Source organism: Leptopilina boulardi, unplaced genomic scaffold (assembly GCF_019393585.1).
Source record: "Leptopilina boulardi isolate dan_hultmark-lab unplaced genomic scaffold, ZJU_Lbou_2.1 LbouV2_330, whole genome shotgun sequence".
Classification (NCBI taxonomy): Eukaryota; Metazoa; Arthropoda; class Insecta; order Hymenoptera; family Figitidae; genus Leptopilina; species Leptopilina boulardi.
The window spans coordinates 2238115-2259466 of record NW_026137897.1 but is presented as its reverse complement, the minus strand read 5'-3'; the positions used below and the strand labels follow the sequence as shown (position 1 = coordinate 2259466).

The following is a 21352-nucleotide window of genomic DNA, read 5'->3' as shown; positions in this document are numbered from 1 at the left end:
CTCTTCTTGCACTCTCGACATAGTCTATCTTATAGAAAAAAAGGCATCACAAGGATTTCTATGTCGTATAAGAACCATTAGCTGATTGTGCTAATTTAGCTGATACAGCAAGTTATTTAATATTGCAACTTTAATGGATATTTTCTACATTTGATGAAAAGTATTAGGTTAAATCCTTAGCTGCCACAGCTAAGGTCCGTGCGTGTAAACCCCGTATCCGACCGGCATTACGCCAATTTTACTTCGCGGCAAGAAGCATGGAAGATGGATGGAGCAGATGAAGCATGGACAGATAACCATGGATAAGTTTTGTTAAATGTAGTGATATTATGTAATTTTTGTTATTAGAAAAAAGAATTTTAAAATAAAGTCTTTAACGCCAACTAAACGCCGCTTAAACTAATTTTCATATAATCTAATATCTTTATAAATTCTAATTTGGCCTAATCATATTATAACCTAATTCTTATTGGTTCCAATATTTACATGACCTAATACTCATTTGGCCTAATTTTACTATATTCTAATTTTTACTTGTTCTAAATATTAATCTAATCTAATTCTCAATTCGCCTAATCTTAATGTAATCTAATTTTCATTTGGTCTAATCGTCCCTTGGCCAGCTTATGAATGAAATGAAGTTTAGGCCAAGTGAGAATAAGATCAAATGAGGATTACGCAAAAAGAGAATTAGGTTACATTAAGATTAGGCCAATTAAGAATTATGTTAGATTAATATTATAACAAGTGACAATTAGGATATAGTAAAATTAGGCCAAATAAGAATTAGGTCAGATAAATATTGAAACAAATAATAATTAGGTTATAGTATGAATAGGCTAAATAAGAATTAGATTTTATAAAGATTAGATCAAATGAAAATTAGTTTAAGCGGCGTTTGGTCCAAATGATAATTGAGGCCAGGTGAAAATTATTTCAAATGATAATTATGGTAAATGATGTTTAGCCCAAATAATAATGTCATGCAAAAATGAGGCTTAAAAAGTATTACTCTCTAAATTTGAATCAGCGGAATCTCGCTGATTCTCAGCTATAAGTATACCACTGATTATAATCAGCTTATATGCACTGATGAATTAGTGGAATTTCACTGATTTTTCAGCGTATATCCGCTGATTGGTACCAGTGGTATACTTATCGCTGATTCAAATTTAGAGAGTAGGTTACAGAAAATTTAGACCAAGTGAGATTTAGGGCAGATAAATATGTTAAATCAGAATTAGATTATTTTAAGATTAGGCCAAATGAGAATTAGGACAAATGACGATTAGTACAAATGAGGATTAGATTGAATGAAGATTAGGCCAAATAAGAATTAGGTCATATACAGATTAGACCAAGTAATAGTTAGTCCACACTACTTTTAGGCCAATTGAATTTATGCTCCTCTATCAAATATACACAGAAAATTAAAAGGCATTAAAATAAGCTGCAACGCTTATTATTTTAATCCATTTTGGTATTAAAATAAGCAAAATTGGATTAAAATAATAAGCGTTGCAGCTTATTTTAATACCTTTTAATTTTCTGTGTAGTTCTCTATCATATTTTTTTCAATATTGACATTTTTTTGTTCGGATGGTAGAAAATTATAAAGTTACAATAAACTAAATTTTACCTTATAAAAAAAAACTCTAATAGAGTATATGGAATCTAATAAATTAATGTGAAACTTGTAATTCCAGTTCTCTCTCTCTCTCTCTTTCTTTCTCTCTGCGCGCCAAAAAGCGGAAAAGTAGTTTTGTCAGTGGAATTTACTAAAGCTTTGCAAGCTTGATCGCTCTTAATCACGGAGGAACGTAAATTTAACAGAAAAATAGTCTCTCCCACAGAGTAAAAAAAAAAATGCAAGTTAGTGTAGAGGGGTGATTTCGAGTATAAAATGCAAATTAACAAAAGTCTCCCTGCTCAGAATGAGTATACCTATATATAAATCTGTGCGCGACAAGGCACTTTCTTCAATTACTAGATTTTCCATTACGAATTGTACATCAAGTAACGTATTTATTTATTCAAATCTAAATCATTTTTGAATTTAATTTAAAAAAAAAATGTCACTTTTCTCATCTGGTTTATAATAATTATTTCAATATTTAAAAAAAATAATAATATCGAGAGGAAAATTCTTCTTAAATGACTTTTGGCTTAGCCGACTGTTATATAAAACTATCAAGAGCACTTTAAAATTCTATTATAGAAAGTCTTTGGAGGTTCTTGGGTAGAGTTCTTGGGTAGAGTCTTATCGACGCATGAAATAAAATTTTAGTTGTATCATCTTCAACTAGATGTCCCGACATTATTAAACAATCACTATATATATATATATATATATATATATATATCTGTATGTTTTCAATCATTTCAATAATTTGTAACTATTTTATTTTTTTCATATTATGTTGAAAAACAAAATCCTTTCGTGATTCCATTTATAGTTTGTTGGCTTTTAGACGAAGATTGTATTGTGCTCCTATTTTCAGTAATCGATATTGTTACGAGCTCTATAGAGCTTTCAAATACTATTGCAATTGATTTAAAATTTCACAAGAGTATTAGATGCAATATCCAGGAAAGACGGTTACAATTTTTGGAATTTCGTGGGACGCATGATTATGTTCTAAAAATCATTAGTCATAATTTACATTTTATTTTATTAATTTAAATTAATTTAAATTTAAATTTTTTAATTTAAATTTTTTAATTTAAATTAATTTTATTTGTCCTAATTAGTTTTGAGCCGAATTTTTATTTGTTCGAATTAGTATTTTGCACAATTTTCATCAATCCGATTTTCTATATTGCAGAATGTTTATATAACCGAAAATTTCACAGAATTTTTATTTCTTCGAATTTTTATTTGTCAGAATTTTTATTTGCTCGAATTTTCAATTTAAAATAATAGGCATTTTAAAGAATTTTTATTGGGTAGAATTTTCATTCAGATGAATTTTCATTTGTTCGAATTATTATTTGATATAATTTCCATATAATCGATTTTTCATACTACAGAATTTTTACTTAACCGACAAATTATTTACACAGAATTTCTAATTGATAGAATTTTCATTTGTCCGAAATTTTCAAATGACCGAAGCAACAATCGATTTTGGCGCGATTTTTAAAATCAACCAATCAAAAATTATTCATAAAATTGTGATTGGTTGATTTTAAAAATCTCACCGAAATCGATTGTTGCTTCGGTCATTTGAAAATTTCGGACAAATGAAAATTCTATCAATTAGAAATTCTGTGTAAATAATTTGTCGGTTAAGTAAAAATTCTGTAGTATGAAAAATCGATTATATGGAAATTATATCAAATAATAATTCGAACAAATGAAAATTCATCTGAATGAAAATTCTGTTCAATGAAATTCTACCGAATAAAAATTCTTTAAAATGCCTATTATGTTAAATGAAAATTCGTGCAAATAAAAATTCAAAGAAATAAAAATTCGAAGAAATAAAAATTCTGTGAGTTGAATTTTCCGTTATATAAAAATTCTTTAATATAGAAAATCGCTTTGATTTAAATTATGCCAAATGCTATTTCGAACAAATAAAAATTCGGCTCAAAACTAATTAGGACAAATAAAATTCGATGAAATGTAAATTATGACTAATGATTTTTAGAACATAATCATGCATCCCAATTTTGTTATTTAAATTTGAAATTTTTTAAAAATTTAATTAATTTATTTATTAATTATATAATTATTAATTTATTTAATTTTTTTATACAGTAATTATAATATTTATGGTAATTACATAATTATAATAGTTGCAGTAATTTTTATATTTTTGTTAAGAAATTAAAAAAAAAATTTCTTTTTTTTCCGTGAAAATTTAACTTTAAAATTCAAATTTTATATTTGATTATTTAATATCACATTTTATTTAAGTAAATAATTTCAAATTATATAAAATTTTAGACAAGTGTAAATTTTATATATATATTTTAATAAAATATTTACTTTTGTTTAATGAGTTTGTTATATCGTTATACGGTATACTTCGCTTCTTGTTCCCTCGCCCATTTCGCATGAAAAACTTCAGCACTCTTCCGGAAAAATGAGTAATCCAGATAGAAAACCTGGTACTAAGGGCCACACACATACATTATCAGAAATCTTTTTTTTTTTTGTAAAAAAAAAAAAATAAAATAAAAATTCCGGTAATATTTCTCACTTGCTGGTGGTATAATTTATTTTGTCTCTTCTCATTTCTTTCACTTGGTTCATTATTTTCTTTGAACATTGTTCTACATTTTCACGTATTGTTCTAAAATTCCTCGTTGAGAAACTCTTTTAAGAGAAAATATATTTTTTCGTCGCTAAAACGTATTTTTTAAATAAGTTGAAAAATTCAAAGAATTATTATTATTTGATTCGAGTTCAATGTCTATATACAATTGGGCAATTAATTAAAAAAAATTTCTAAATTCAAACAATTTTTTTTAAACATTTATAAAAATATTTGAAAACATTTCAATCAACTACAAAAGAAATTTCGAGAATTCGTGCTTTGATTATATTTTATATACAATTCTCATAAATTTTTTTTGTATGTTCGAAATTCTAAAATATTTCTCTCTCTTTTTTTTAAACTATATAAACAAGTATTTACTATATTTTTCCGGATATGTTCAAAATGAGAAATGGTAGAAAATTAAATTTCATGGAGTATTTAATATAAAATGAGAATATCAAAAATACATATTGTGAAATAGTTCCGCTTTTCTGCTGAAAGTGTTTCTACTTAAATATGAAGGGAATAACTGAAAATGGAAAATAAAAAATTACTAAGCAAACAAGAAGTAAAATAGGTTTTGGAATTCTCGAGTAGAACAAATTTATTGAAACTTTACTGGTATTCCAGAAGTGAATCCCCTTAAGTGAAAAAGAAAACTGGTATCTTTGTCGCGCGTAACCAACTGGGAATTTAAAGTAGTTTGTGAAACTTTTTTTTTATATTGATTGTTTTAAAAAAAAAGACATTGTAGATGAGATGAAAATTAATTATTTCTATTGATTAATCAGTTCATTAGGACCATCTGATTTTTTTGAGCCCCTTATCAAAAATTGACTACCAGGTTTTGGTAAAATTTCAGAAAATCAATAGTGTAAGTATATTTCACTTACAATTCGACAAAAAGTATTCAGTAGTAGTAAAAGTTGCTTTTAGTCAGACAAAACTAAACAATTTATCTAATTTCGAAGAACTGTTTAAACAATTATATTCTTCAAATAGAAAATAATTGTATATTATATGCAATAATTTTATTGGACACTACGATTTATTTTTCTTAATTAACACGAAAAGATGACCTCAATTTCTAAATTCTGTTTTATATTATTGATTATATTTCAAATTAAAAATTAATATATATGTTTTCTTCATAATTGGAAACATTATAATTAGTTTTTGAAATGTTATATATATATCTAAAATATGTATAATTATATAATTAGTGAAAACTCGGTTTTATACAATGAATTATATTTGGACTGTTATACATTTCATTAGTACGACCACTGCTAAATTATGTAGGACGTTCGTGGTTCTTTACGTATATGTGTACGTGTCGAACGTCAGTGCAATTTTGGCGTAACAGCCTTTGCAGTTATAGAGCGTGTTCTATTTGATATATCACAATCGCAAATTCATTGTCATACATACAAACAAAATTGATGGGATTTCATTCCAATTATATTTATTATTAATAAAATATAATTAATAATATATTTCAATTATAATAATTAATAATATATTAATAAAGTAAAGTCTTTACTATACATTTGTTACGTTACTTTAGCTCTTGATACGTTACTTTACAATATTTCTTTACTATACATTACGTTACTTTACATCGCGATACATTACTTTACAATTCGTTACTATACACTATTTACATTAAAAACTCTCTACAAAGATTTTCGGAGTAAAACTCCTAGTCAGGTGGGTAAGACCCTCCCGGACTCCGTGTAGCAAGAGAGTGACGGTCCTCAGCGAGAGCGCAGCTTATATAGCCGATCGGTCGGCTGGGCGCACGCGAGTGAGCTTTGGCGATACGGCCCGCGCGGCGAAATCGGGTACTACGTCTTTGTGCTCCGCGGTCGGTAACATGTTTATCGACGCCCGATAATATTTAGTACAAATATTTACCGGCCGATTTCTAACTATCATTACAAGTCTGACGAAATCTCCGAATTCTACTTTTAAATACAACTGGTGTAAGCAAGTCGATTAAATATTTGATTTTATTAGAGAAACAATCAGATGGGATTCGCGATATATATATATATATATAAAAGAAAACAAAGAGAAAATAATAAAAACATAGGAAACACTTCTTCGAAAGATGTAAATTCACTATCTCCTGCACCTCACTTTGAGTGAGGAAATACAAAATTATTTCAAATTAAATGTTCCGCTAACGTTTATTAAAGATTTTGGCACAAATCCGATTAATAAATAATTCCAAAACGAGAATTATTTATTAAAACAAAGTTTTGAATAACAATTATTGTTGTTATTTCGAATTGAAGGGAAAGGAATTTTATCATCTATTAATAGGATGTAACTCATAAAAATATTAGGAAAGCAATTCTTGTTTTGGTCAACCCACTAAAATCCACATCCTTTGGCTTTGGATAGACTAATCCTTATACTATGGAACTGACGTCAAGCTTTAAACTTCGTAGGTGAAGGTCCCTGGGATTTCGCTATCGCGACCTTCTGCCGTTGCCGATCTTTCCGGCCTATTTATTCTTAGTTCATTTATTCTTCTTCTTGAACTCCTCAAAGGCAGTTCTGAAGATTTTCTCTACATAAGAAATAACTTGGGCTTCTACTGCAGTTTGCAAACTTATGATCGATTTTACCGCACTTAAAGCACGCAGTTGATCTGTCCGCTGCTTTACAAACTCTTTCTATGTGGCCGTACACCAGGCACCGAATCACCATTACCCTTCTTTTTATTGGGAAACACATAAAGTCAATCCTTATTTATCCCAATTTCTCCAGTCTGGACGCTTCCTCTGGGTCGGTGACTACAACTTCATTCCTCGTCGGTTGGTTCTTCACGCTTCCAACCGTTTTAGTGACTTCAGCGGTGAATGCCTCCTTATTAGAGTCTTCCCCGATTTTGATCAGAAGATCTTTCTTTCTAGTAAACCTTGCGTCAACGATCTGCGTGTGACTAACGTCCGAATTCACTTCCCTCCTAAGTTTTCTCAGTAGGTCGACTATGTTGTTCCTGTTGCAACTCGGATCACCATTGTAGATCCACTCGCGAATTGCGAACGCAACGAGCCGGCCGAAACAAGTGAGCACGTGTTGATGGAGTGTCATAAGTGGAACGAACTTAGAACGAACCTTAGACAGATGCATGAGCAACAAGGCCTTAAATGGCCAGTTGAATTGAAGCTCTTAATGTATAAAAAGGCGTACGCACTGTTTGAATGTCTGGCAAAGGATATAATCCGAGCCAAAGAGATTGAGGAGTTGTTTGTCAATTAGTTTGCGAGCAACTCCTCAGTTTTCCGTGTAGACATCGGTAGTAGAATAATCCTAACGTTGCCCTCTGCACATGTCGTAGAAGGCGACTAACAAGGAGGAAGGGTCGGTCAGGCTCGAGGATTAGATAGAATCCTCAGACTGATACTCGTACCTGAGTCTAATGGTACCACGGGGATCGGGTGCCCACTTGGACTTGTTTTTTTGCTCCGGCAAATTACTTGTCCTTGGCCGATCATTTGGTGTTGGACTCGTGGGAGCCGTGGTTAAAAGCTCGCCTCGCTTAGAGCAAGATGATGGAGAAGAAGCTGAATCAACGTGATCAGATTTATTCAAAATTGTCGACGTGTGAGTTGCGGTATAACCACTCGTGCAGGAACCTGCATAGTTCCTAGGGATTGGAAAGGTCCCGCCCTTTGTCGGGGGTCCGTGATGTCCTATCTAGACGACCGCAGAACGGCCGCTTTATTTTACAAAGTGGGAGTCAGTGCTTTAGAACGATGACTATGTTGAACGAATGTTTGAACGACGATATACAGTGAGAGTCACGAATCAATCTGCGAACTTCCGAAGAAAGAGATAAATTGAACGAGGATTTTTGTCCATAGGAGTCATACTGTTGGTATGGTTATACTCTTGTTTTTTCTTATTTGCCTCGGCGCCAATTGTTTCCGGACTTCCAGAGCTTTTTCTTCGTTTCTGCGCCTCTATAACTGCGCGCCTAAGTCGTCTTTCCAAACGGACCTGGGAAACCTTAAGAAACTGAGTGCCCACATGGTCCATCCTGCTTGCGGCATTGGATGCTGTAGAACTCAAGGTGTCCAATACTGCAGCACTGTTGTTACTGGATTTCGATGCTGGGAAGCCAACATGCTCACTTCCAGCAGCGCCGGCAATGGGGTATCCCCTGCACCGTAGACACCCTTATTAAATCCTTTTCTTTCCATATCTTTTTTTTATTACCTTACATCTTGGTTTTTGAATATCCTTTAGTGAAAAGCCCCACCACCACGACAAGGTCTATTATTATTATTGTTTATTATTATTATTTTTATTATTATTATTATTATTATTATTATTATTATTATTATTACTGTTTTTGATATTTATTTTTAATTTCTGTTAAAAAAATCAATTTGAAAAACAGTTTAATTTTTAATAATTCAGGGCATGTTTTTTTATTTGTTTTGTAAAATTCTCTTTTGAAGATTTTTTCTTTCTCTCTTTCTCTTTATAGAATATATATACAGTATCCCATCTGTAAACTACAAAACGCTTAGCATGGCAAAACGTTCGGTCACAGGTGTCGAGCAAAATCGTTCAACATTAGTGATATTCGTAGTCAAATATATGACATGATTTATGGGATCTATTATTTTTGCACAACGGTCACCTCGTCGCTATATTTGAAGATATTGCAAATATATGTTTAATGTTCAAAATATATATATATAGGATGTGTCATCAAAAAATCATAGTGCGAGTAATATCTGACCTCGCCCTTTTAATATTCAATTGTTTCGATTTATTTTGCAGCAAAAAATTTCTTAATTTTTAAATTCTCAATTTTATATTTGTTTTTTTAACACCAATACTTTTATATCTTTATTTAACAAATTTCATTGGAATCATTATTATATAGAAAAATAAGAGGCTGCAAATATCGAGATGAAGCTTTGAAATGAAGCTTTATAGATATATTTTCTATTTAAAGTACTTATTAAAGGAAAGTTTTACTTATAGATTATTACTTTTTTCCGACTTTTAATTACTGAAATTCAAATAAGCAATATCGTTGAATTTTTTTTCCTCTCTCTTTATTACTTATTGAATGGAAGAGAAAGAATTGCATTTTTTGAAAGCTGTAATTAAATATAATTTAATTTAAAAATACTTCTTTGTAATTTTGAAAATTCGAACATTTATAACAATTGTAACATTTGTGAATTTCAACATTAAACTATTTGAAATTTAACAATTAGAAGTTTAGAACAATTCTAACATTTGGAAATTAGAAGTTTAAATTTTGGAAATTCGAGCTTTTAACAATTCGAACTTTTTAATACATCCTCTCTTTACTGTGTTAATGGAAATTTGAACTAATATTTGTTGTTTATTCGTGCGTCTCTTTTATTGCTTGTTTATTATAAGATTCATTATAATAAATAATAATTTGAAATTTTGCACAATTATTAAAAGAGAGATTATTATTGGTGAAATTATTAATCTAAATGTATGACAAATAACTCTCTGTATTGTCTATTAAGTGTACACTATATACAATCAACGGTAATTGACTTTGGAAACTTCCTGCTCATACCCATTAATATTACTAGGCGATTAATAATGAGCGTGTATAGTTCATCAAACAGTGCGTGAATAGAACCAAAAACCTTTCACGGTGCGCCAGAAGGTGATTTAAATAAAAATGAATTGACACATAAAAATTCTTTTTGATTATGATTCTTAGATGAATAAAAAAAATTTCTCAATAGTTTTTAAAATCAGTTTACGTGCCCGATTTAAAAAAAAATTTATTTTTATATAAAAAAACAGTAATTTTATGGGGAATCAGAATTAATTTAATCTAATAAATACTGTAATAAATGATAAAATAATGACTTATTTTTAATTTTACATATAAATAATTATATTGCTGTAGTGTTTGTATCCGATTTTAAAAAATTAAATTATAATGTTAAAAGAACTATTTTAAGAGGGACAAAATTTATTTAAGAGAGTCGAATGGTCTCTGAAATTCTTTGGAAAGAAGAGACCTTTAATTATCGCCCTATAAAAACGGCACTAAACGTGAAAATGATAAACATTAATTTTAAAATACTTTCTTCTTGAAAGACGTACACTTTTTTACAAAAGCAGCTAGAGATTCTTATCTTATATAAATTTTCCTAAATCCGAAAGATTATGCGAATCCATACAAAAACACGATTGCAAAACGAAAAGTAATATAATGACAGGTTCATTACCTCCTGCCGCCGTCAGATGGCAGCAGCATGCAGGGCGCACAAAGTCGCAGCTGTTATTAGATTACTTTTCTACTTTTTGTTTTGCAACCATGTTTTTCTATGGATTCGTACCGTCTTTTGGATTTAGGAAATTTATAAGATGAGGATTTTGGCTGATTTTGTTAAAAGTGTTCGTGTTTCGAGAAAAAAGTATTTTAAAATCAATACTATTTCACGTTGAGAGCGATAATTAAAACTCTCTTCTTGCTAAAGAATTTCAGATACCTTTCGACACTCTTAATGCATAAATATAAAAACAAAACAAGAAAATAACTTCAATGTTAATAAATTTATATGAACCCAAATCTAAAACATCTATTATCTATACGCATATAGGTATACATTAAATAAATTCTGGTTCCTCATAAAACACTATTTTTAAATATTTAAAACTCGATTTGTTTTAAATTGGGCACGTAAGCTGATATTAAAACCTATTGAGAAAAGTTTTTTATTCATCTTAAAACCATAATCAAAAAGAATTTTTAAGTGCTAATTCATTTTTATTTAAACCTCCTTCTGGCGCACCGTGCTTTCCCTAAAATCGTATATAAATTATATCGCAATTACATTCGGTGTTTGAATTTCTTTTTTAATTTTCAAATATAATTCAATTGTTGGCATTGATTTATATTTATTACATTTCATATTACTACAATTATAATATATTATATAAAAAATAGTGGGTATATTATTTCTATTTTGTTGGTTTTAATTTTTATCTTTCCGGAGTGTAAAAAAAAATTCCATAAGAATAAGGGGAAAAATTAATGTCATTATTTTTCTTTTAAATGCGACAATACAACGAAAAGTCGTAAAAGCTCTTTTCTATTTTGCTGAGAAAAATAGGGGTCAGGACAATTGATTTTTTTTTAGGTAACAAATTCTCAAGAAACTCGAGGAAAACGAGTTGTTAAATTATTATTTAAACAACATTTTTTTTAATATTTATTATCTTTATTTTATATTTTACTTTCCAAAAAATATTTTATTATTATATTTTCAATCGTTTTAAATTTACCTCAATTTTAAATAAATTTGAAAGATTCCTAAGTTTGTAGATTTTTTTTTTATAATTACATTTTCTTTTTTCTAAATTAAAAATATAATTCATTAATAGAGATTGATTTAAAAAGTCTGTTAGAGAGCTAATACATCTGATGGTGAAAAGTTGAGACAAGTATTCTACTTTCGTTTAAATATTACATCAGTTTGAAAACTAGACTTGCAATCTAGTCCTATTTCAGAGAAAGTTGTGTAAAATTCATCAACCCTTGGCGCACAAGACGAGAGAGAGTCACTTATTCGTCAAGCACTCAACCACTATCAACGACTATATATGCAATAGTGGTAACAGCTATTACCTCTAAACTAGTTCTTTAAAATTTTATAAAACACTCTCTCTCTATGATTTTTTTTACGAACTAAATACTTTTTTATATAAAAACCGCTTCTGTTATATATATACCATTAAAGTGTAATTACTTGGATATTTAAAAGCCAATTTTCCTAATTTCTTAATGTAAAAATAAAAATTCGATTCGAAGTTATAAATTTCATAAATTACTAAAAAAAAAAGATAATAAAGAATTGTTATTTGATAGAACTTTTAAAACATCGAGTTTTTATTTAACAAAAATTGTAAATCACCAAACATAACCTACAAAAAAATATTTCAGCGCGATTTTTAAAATTGACCTATCAGAAATTAAGAAAATTATGATTGGTTTATTTTAAAATTCGTGTCAAAATCACTTTTGTAGGTTATGTTTGTTCGGTCATTTGCAATTTCGGACAAAATTAAAATTCGGCGTCTTAAGAATTCTATTAAATAAAAATTCGAAGTAATTAGAAAATTTTAAATTAAAACAAAAATTGTACCTTCTTTAACCAAGATAGCCATAGATCACGATCCCATGGATGATGAAAACCTAAATAAAGATGTCTTGTTTCGTCAAATGGCGCCTCGTCACTCTCATCATCATTCTCATCTTTGTTTTCCATTTGATTTGTGTGGCCACTTGTATTTTGCAATTGTTGTTGAACTATTCGCGGATATCCCGTTACTCTCAATACCAATTTCCCCAATCGTGAGGGTGCGTAACAAACTGCACCGCCATTGTCACCCAATTCAATCCATTCTGGCTTAGAATTCTGACATGCTGAAATAAACGAAAAACCAAACAAATTAGATTTCTCATTTTTCTCTCTTTGTTTTCTATTCACAAAAAATAGTTAATTCCGAAAATTGGGTAAAAAAAAAGTTTTTCAAACTTTTTCTATATGTGAAACTTTATAACAAGAGATTTTATAATTCAATATACGGAGCTTTCGAATTTTTCTATCTCTGAATTTTATTCCACTTTTTTTAAAAAAAAAATTTCTTTTTGTAAAAATTAAAAAAAAAAAATTCTTCTATTTATCATCCTCGAGGAAAAATTGTTATTGAAAAAAGGCTAATTTTCAATACGAAATGTAAACTTTTGAAAAATAAATATTTATGTTATAAATTTTGGATTCGATAAAAGAGCGATAAATTTTTTTTATTAATTTTTTTTCGAAAATGTAAACCCTTGATGATACAATATACTAATTGGAATTTTTTTATATTGGAAAAATTTACTCTATTGAAAATGATTTAATTTTATTTTATTTGGAGTAGAATAAAAATGTTGAATAATAAACTAAAATCATTTTAAATAAAAAAAAAAATTTTTACAAACATAAAAATATGACTAAAAATATCATTCAATATAATTATCTTCCTATTTTTTCCTTCCACAAAAAAAACGTTAAATTTCAGCCTCCTACAGTGGTGTAACCCGTTAATGAATTTTATATAAAAAATAATTTAAAAAACAATTATAACAGAAATTGTAAAACGTTTTTTTTTTTGAATTATTAAAATTTTACTAATTATTAGTAACTTTTAATAACAATTAGTAGAATTTAAGTAATTCTAAAGCAAAAAGTGAGTCACTAATTCAAATTAGTAAACATTTTTACTAATTTAGATTTAGAGAGAAACTAAGAAATTAACTATTAACTAATTAACTAAAAATTAACATTATTAACAATTATAGTAAAAAAATTTTAAATATATTTGAAATATGGAATAATCTTCCTCACTTTAAAAATGTTATCCCAACAATTTAAAATTTTTTTCCGAATTATTGGATGAAAAACAACTCAAAAATTGTTTTTAAAATCATAATTATAATTATTTAATAATTTTTATGGTTGAAATTCTATTTATGTTGCATTACATAATAGTGTAAATAAATAAATTACTACTGACCGTAATTTAGTGCCTAAATTATATTCGACAGTGTTAAAGGGAAAATATTAAACATTAATTTGCATATAATATGCCATGTAAACAAGAATTATTGATCGCAAAACCAAATTTGCTGGTCGCATGTATTTGATTTAAAAAAAAAAATTTAATTATATAGTGAAATACAGAATTATTAATAGTATTCTCCCTCTCACTCTCGCCGAAGAAATGCTTATTTAACCCGAGCCATTTCTCACATTCTAAATAATTTCACAAAATTTCGCCTCTCCAAAACAGAGTAAGAGAAATAGGCAGGGAAAAGTTATTATTCTTGTTATTCATGAAATAATGAAGAATGTTTTAATTAAAATATAAAATCAACATTTACAAATATTTCCGTCACACTAAAATTATGAGAATTTTTTATAATATTGCTTCCTTCTTATATAGAAGGAATTATTATTTCGTATATATATATATATAAAATAGTTGAAATTAATTTTTAAACTTTTGTATTATGAAACATGTGACGTGAAGGATTAACAAGAAAGTGACTAATTGCCCGGTACCCTCTACTGGCTTCCGCAGCGTTACTATAGGGATAATTAAAAGTTTTAGAAATTCCCTTAGGGTACTCCATTTTCACCATTGTCACAGTTTCTTCAATTTTTTTTTTTTTTTTTTTACTTTTCCTCGCGAAAATTCTCCCAACTTTTCGCAATATTGATTTTGTATTTTGTGAATGTACACTGGAAAAAAATAGTATTGAATCAAAAAAATTTTACTTGCTTCAAGTAAACCGTGGAATTGAATAGGGACAAGTCAATTACGGCATTGGTTCAAGTAAACGATTGTCTTGAGATAGTATATTTGGGACGAGAGCATATATTCTTGATCCAAGAAAATATGAAATTCGAGCAATATATATTAATCAACTTGTAACAAATGTAAAATACATTAAAGGAAGAAAATATTTTCTTGTTCTGAGAATATATGTAGTCAAATCAATTGTTTCATTTGATTCATTCAAATCTTTGCAATATTGGATCAAGTAAGACAAGATTGAAATCAAAATATTATTTATTAGATCATATATATATTAACTCAAGAAAATATTTTCTTGACTTGAGAAAACTTATGGAGTTGAATCAAAAAAATATTTTTCCAATACAAGTAAATATTTACTTGAATTTACCCCCCCCCCCCCCTCCTTATTCCACCATGTCTAATTCTTAAGTCAAACATTTTTATTTATTATTAACATTGATATTTTTTATTATTTAATTAAATAATGTTTATTTTACATACATATTTATATTTAATTAATACTTAACACAACTAAAACAAGTATACCTTGAATGAAAATTTTTCACTGTCCAAGGAACTGAACCCAAGTTGCGCGCACCAAAGGCAGTAACTTAATTGATGGTTTTCAAAAACTCCTATTTAAGTTTCACATCCATTTGGAGAGAAATATTTTCTTGGATCAAGAATACGGGATTTGTATTTATTTCTATTAATCTTTCCATTTTCTTGGATCAAGACTATGAGTATTAGATTAAGTAAAAAGTTGTTTTGAAGAAAACAACAAAACAATTTGACCCAAGGAAAATAAAATACTCAACGTAAATGACTTGACATGAGAAAATAATATTCTTGACTCAATTCTTTTTTTGTTCTTGACGCAAGTAAAACATTTCGCTTAAAACAGTAAGATATATTTACTTGTATGAAACTCATATTTTCTTATTTCAAGAACGTTTGCTCAATGCTCAAAATTACTTGACTCAAGAAAATAAATTTCTTAAAATAAGAAAATATCGTCTTGTTTCAAGTAAAGTACCTCAAGTAAATGCATTAACTTGATTCAATTAACTTTTTTTCAGTGTATAGAAAAAAATGTTCTATAAGAGAAAATGGCATAAAAGGAGGAGGGCCCCTAAGGCCTATATTTCGCCCCCTTGGGATTTTAATTTAAATGGTTGAAAACTTTTTCTTATAGTAGAAAAAGTAATTTTTCATTGATTTTAGGTGAAAGGGGGGTGTTTTGGTCAAATTAACCCTTAGATTTTAGGGTTTTTGTTTTCAAAAAGAGTGTCAAAAAAACATGCAAAAAAAATTTCCCAAATGTTGAGCAATTAACTTGAAAACCGTTGCTCGGGGGGTTTCGGGGTCGCTGATTACGAATTCGACGTTAGTTTTTCAAAATTCAAAATGGCGGATCCAATATGGCGGATGACTTTTTGAAAATCTAATATTATTGGCCTGAAAATTGTAACTCGGGGGTTTTCGGGGTCGCTGATTACGAATCCGAGGTCAGTTTTTTAAAATTCAAAATGGCGGATCCAATATGGCGGAATTTTTTTAAAAAATCGTTTGGATTTGCTTGAAACTCTCTACTCGGGGGTTTTTGGGGTCACTGATTACGAATCTGAGGTCAGTTTTTTAAAATTCAAAATGGCGGATCCAATATGGCGGACTTTTTTTTAAAAATCGTTCGGATTTGCTTGAAACTCTTTACTCGGGGGTTTTTGGGGTCGCTGAAAATGAATCCGGAGTTAGATTTTCAAAATTCAAAACGGCGGATACAATATGGCGGACAAATATTTAAAATCACTGGAAACTACTTACTTCAGACGAATATAATAAGTTTTTTCAAAAGTTGTCCGCCATATTGGATCCGCCATTTTGAATTTTAAGAAACTGACCTCCGATTCGTAATCAGCGACCCCGAAAACCCCCGAGTTACAATTTTCAGGCCAATAATATTAGATTTTCAAAAAGTCATCCGCCATTTTGAATTTTGAAAAACTAACGTCGGAGCAACGGTTTTCAAATCAATTGCTCAACATTTGGAAAATTTTTTTTGCATGTTTTTTTGACACTCTTTTTGAAAACAAAAACCCTAAAATCTAAGAGTTAATTTGACCAAAACACCCCCTTTTCACCTAAAATCAATGAAAAATTACTTTTTCTACTATAAGAAAAAGTTTTCAACCATTTAAATTAAAATCCCAAGGGGGCGAAATATAGGCCTTAGGGGCCCTCCTCCTTTAATTTTTTTTATTGGAACTGTAAAAAGTGTAATTATATAAATAAAATAAACTAATTTTGTAAGAGATATATCTCAAAATTATATATACATATATACGTATTAAAAGGGAAACATGAAAATCCATATCACACTTTGTTGGCTAACCAGCTATTCGATAATTAAAACCACAATTCCTGTTAGTTTCAATTAGAAATTGCTCTTTGCACACACTACGTTTCGTAGACTCTGATCTGTATAACGAATTTCGTGGTTTTGCTTTATATCTGTTGGAATCTAAACGAAGCTTCGATTAACTTGCTTTGGTTAGTGTATATATGTCCAAGTCGTGAATTATTCTATCTTTATAGGAATTTACAGAAAACAAGATACAATTATTCTTATTATTTGTCATCTCAAATTGTAATTAGCACCATTTTTTAAAGAACATAAAATCCTAATTATTTTCCAATTTTTCTTTTCAAAAAAAAAAAAAGGGAAATCGCAAAATTTATGTGAAAAAAAGAGACTTACCAGGATAGAGAAAAAGTCGAGAACCAATGACAGCGAGGACTCGTCTTTTCCATTGTGGAAAAACCAACCCCTTTAATATCAGAACGTAACCACAATGGCTATATCCGGTTAAATCGTTTAGTGGCGCTGAGGGACCTGCAAAAAAAAAGGGAATAGAATAAAGATTTTCATATTAGTGATATGAAAATTAGAATAATATTTAATTTGTGTTGATGAAAATTTAGTTTTACTACTTTTAGTAGAATTAACTGAAATAAAAATTGTATTGTCTGACAAACAGATTTACTACTAATAAAATAAAAAAGTAATTTCAAGTCTGACAGAAATTGAGTTTTACTACTGACAATAAAATTACGTAAACATTTTAAAAATTCTGACTGTAACTGACTTTTACTCCTGTTATACCAAAATTAATACAGTTTAACAACCCAGATAGCACGTAACCTTGCAGCAACCTTGCGGCAAGCTTACCGCGCAATATTGCCAACCTTGCACGGCAAACTTTCCGCAAGCTTACTGCAAACTTCAAAGGAGACGAAAGCTAGCATAGTAAGATTACCAAAAGATTGCAGTGTAAGGTTACTAAAATATTGCACAATAAGATTATCGCAAGATTACTCAGTAAGCTTGCACGATAAGCTTGTAGCAAGGTTGGTGCAAGGTTTAAAGCAAGGTTATTTGGCAACCTTGCACCAATCTTGCTTCAAGCTTACTGAGCAATCTTGCGATAATCTTATTGTGGAATCTTGCAGTAACCTTACACTGCAATCTTTCGGTAAGCTTACCATGAAAACTTGGGTCAGGTGGGACATTTGAAGTTTGCAGTAAGCTTGCGGCAAGTTTGCCGTGCAAGGTTGGCAATATTGCGCAACAAGCTTGCCGCAAGGTTGGTGCAAGGTTTAAATCAAGGATGTTTGGCAACCTTGCACCAATCTTGCTTCAAGCTTACTGAGCAATCTGGCGATAATCTTATTGTGCAATCTTGCAGTAACCTTACACTGCAATCTTTCGGTAAGCTTACCATGAAAACTTGGGTCAGGTGGGACATTTGAAGTTTGCAGTAAGCTTGCGGCAAGTTTGCCGTGCAAGGTTGGCAATATTGCGCAACAAGCTTGCCGCAAGGTTGGTGCAAGGTTTAAATCAAGGATGTTTGGCAACCTTGCACCAATCTTGCTTCAAGCTTACTGAGCAATCTGGCGATAATCTTATTGTGCAATCTTGCAGTAACCTTACACTGCAATCTTTCGGTAAGCTTACCATGAAAACTTGGGTCAGGTGGGACATTTGAAGTTTGCAGTAAGCTTGCGGCAAGTTTGCCGTGCAAGGTTGGCAATATTGCGCAACAAGCTTGCCGCAAGGTTGGTGCAAGGTTTAAAGCAAGGTTGTTTGGCAACCTTGCACCAATCTTGCTTCAAGGTTACTGAGCAATCTTGCGATAATCTTATTGTGCAATCTTACAGTAACCTTACACTGCAATCTTTCGGTAAGCTTACCATGAAGACTTGGGTCAGGTGGGACATTTGAAGTTTGCCGTAAGCTTGCGGCAAGTTTGCCGTGCAAGGTTGGCAATATTGCGTAACAAGCTTGCCGCAAGGTTGCTGCAAGCTTACGTGCTATCAGGAAATATTCTCTTCTTCCGCTAAAAAGCAAAAATAAAATTGTGATCACGTTTTTCAAGGAACAACGACATTAGTTTATTTTGCTCACGTATTGATTCATTTCACATATCGAATATACAAAACGGTAACAATTTACATCATCGGGGTATTAACCGCATAACCCAATTATGGATATAATCTTGTTCCAATTATGTATTTGTCAATTGTGTGTAGGTAATTTCGAGAACCGCCAATAAACCCAAAGGAACATTTGATATTCTCTACTGCATCCGGCAATAATATTCGATCCGTTGCATTAATCTAAATTCTATTTTATTGTCGTGTATATTACTTTTTTTCTTGTATCTTTTGTTTTGTTCAAATAAAGATAATAATTTAATCTGTAGGTTAAAATATTTATTATTATAACAACGAACATTTATTTATTGTAATATAAAATAATTAATTAATTAAATTATAATAATGAATATTTATTATCGCAAAAAAATATTTAAATATTAAAAAATAAATTAATTACTTTTTTGTTAAAAAAATTTTGGATTTTTAATCTTATCTTATAAATTTTTTTGTAAAAAAATTGTTATTATAAAATTGAATTTTTTACTAGGGAGAAAATTCTTTCAATGGTTTATTATAGTGATGAGACACATTTTGTCAATAATATTATAAAGATTATTTTGAAAATAATTTTTATAAATGCGCGAGAAATATCTTCAATGTTTTATTCGCGCCAATTTTCATAGTGATTTCTGATTCAGCTTTGTTCTAACTTGGAATATCAAGTAGGGACGCCATTACATTAATAACGACTTTAGCTTGCCCAGCAAACTACGCTTTAACGCTTCTCATCCTCTGTCTCAATTTTCAGGGATTTTCATTCATATATAGTGAGCGCGAATTTAGTGCTTTATTAATTGGTCACGCTTGTAATATGATTAAGCCCTCAAAACTTTGTCAAGTGGACATTATCAAATAAAATAATGTAAATTTTCCGAAATATTATTATTGGTTATTATAAATAAAATTATTAATTTTTAATAATTATTATTATAATAATATAATAATATAATAATAATGATAATAATAACAATATAATAAAAATATTGCTATAAAATTATTATAATTATATATGTGTCTTTGACACGGTGAAAGGGACCTTACGGTAAACTAAATTTTAGGTTATGTTTACTGATTTTGATTTTCCATAATTAAAAATAAACGTTTAATTATGGTAAAACTAAACATAACCTAAAATTAGGTTATAACTAAATAACTAAATTCTAGGTTATGTTTACTGATTTTGATTTTCCATAATTAAAAATAAACTTTTAATTATAGTAAAACTAAACATAACCTAAAATTTAGTTTATCGTAAGGTCCCTTTCAGGATATATATAAATAATTATCATTATCAATTATAAATTAATTGTTTGTTACAAAAATTCATTTTCCAAATAATAAAAAATGAATTCCCGTTTGTTTTTAATTAAAGTTATATCAATCTTTTATTTTTCATACTTTTTGGAGCTTCGTATATGTATGTAAATAGCGGAAAGTAAAATAAATTTTTTCCAATTAGTAATGAAATATTACAGAGCTGTTAAATTGAAAGTAAATTTATATTTATTTTCTATATTTAAAAGTTCTTCTCGAGTTAAAAATCGTTGTAATTATATATAAAAAAAAATTGTTTTCTTTATTTTTAAATATTAAAATATTCTCTTCAATTTATAATTTTGTGTTTGAATAACTTATTATCTATTAATTAAAAATTTTTTTATATTTAATGTAAACACCCAGAATTCTTTGTTTCACAGAAACTTTCTTTAAATCAAAGAAATAGTTGCTATAGGGTTAAAGAAAAATTTCTTTGATTTTACAAAAATTTTTATTTAAATCAAAGAAATTTTTTTAAGTTAAAAATATCATTAAAATAAAAAATTTCTTTGATTCAAAATACTTTAAATTTTTGTTTCTTTTAAAAGCAAAGAAATTTTTTTAGGTTAAAAATATCATTAAAATAAAAAATTTCTTTGATTCAAAATACTTTAAATTTTTGTTTCTTGTAAAAGCAAAGAAAACTTTTTTTTAATTGAAATAAATTTCATCTTTGATTTAAAAAGTGATTTTGAAAAAAAGATTTCTTTGTTTTAAAGAAATCTTTTTTTTAATGTAAAATTTAATGAAATTGATATTGTGTTAAAAACTAGTTATGTATATTTTAAAAGATAAATTTTCATGAAAGTTTCTATTTGAAAATTTAAATAATTTTTGTTAGGGAACATGTAAATGAAGGTTCACGTAATCGTAATGTGATTGTCAGCGCA

General features: G+C 28.8%; 1 protein-coding gene across 4 annotated transcripts in view; it reads right to left on the bottom strand.

Annotated features, from left to right (window-relative positions):
- The window catches only part of LOC127285080 (PH domain leucine-rich repeat-containing protein phosphatase 2), a 104966-nt gene that overhangs the window by 46624 nt on the left and 36990 nt on the right, over positions 1–21352 (bottom strand). For all 4 annotated transcript variants that reach the window (XM_051310892.1, XM_051310893.1, XM_051310890.1 and 1 more), the window contains exons 3-4: positions 17407–17541; positions 12446–12726 (exon numbers count right to left, since the gene is read on the bottom strand). In XM_051310892.1, coding sequence (XP_051166849.1) covers positions 12446–12726; positions 17407–17541 — 416 coding nt within the window. The remainder of the gene's footprint in view (positions 1–12445; positions 12727–17406; positions 17542–21352) is intronic.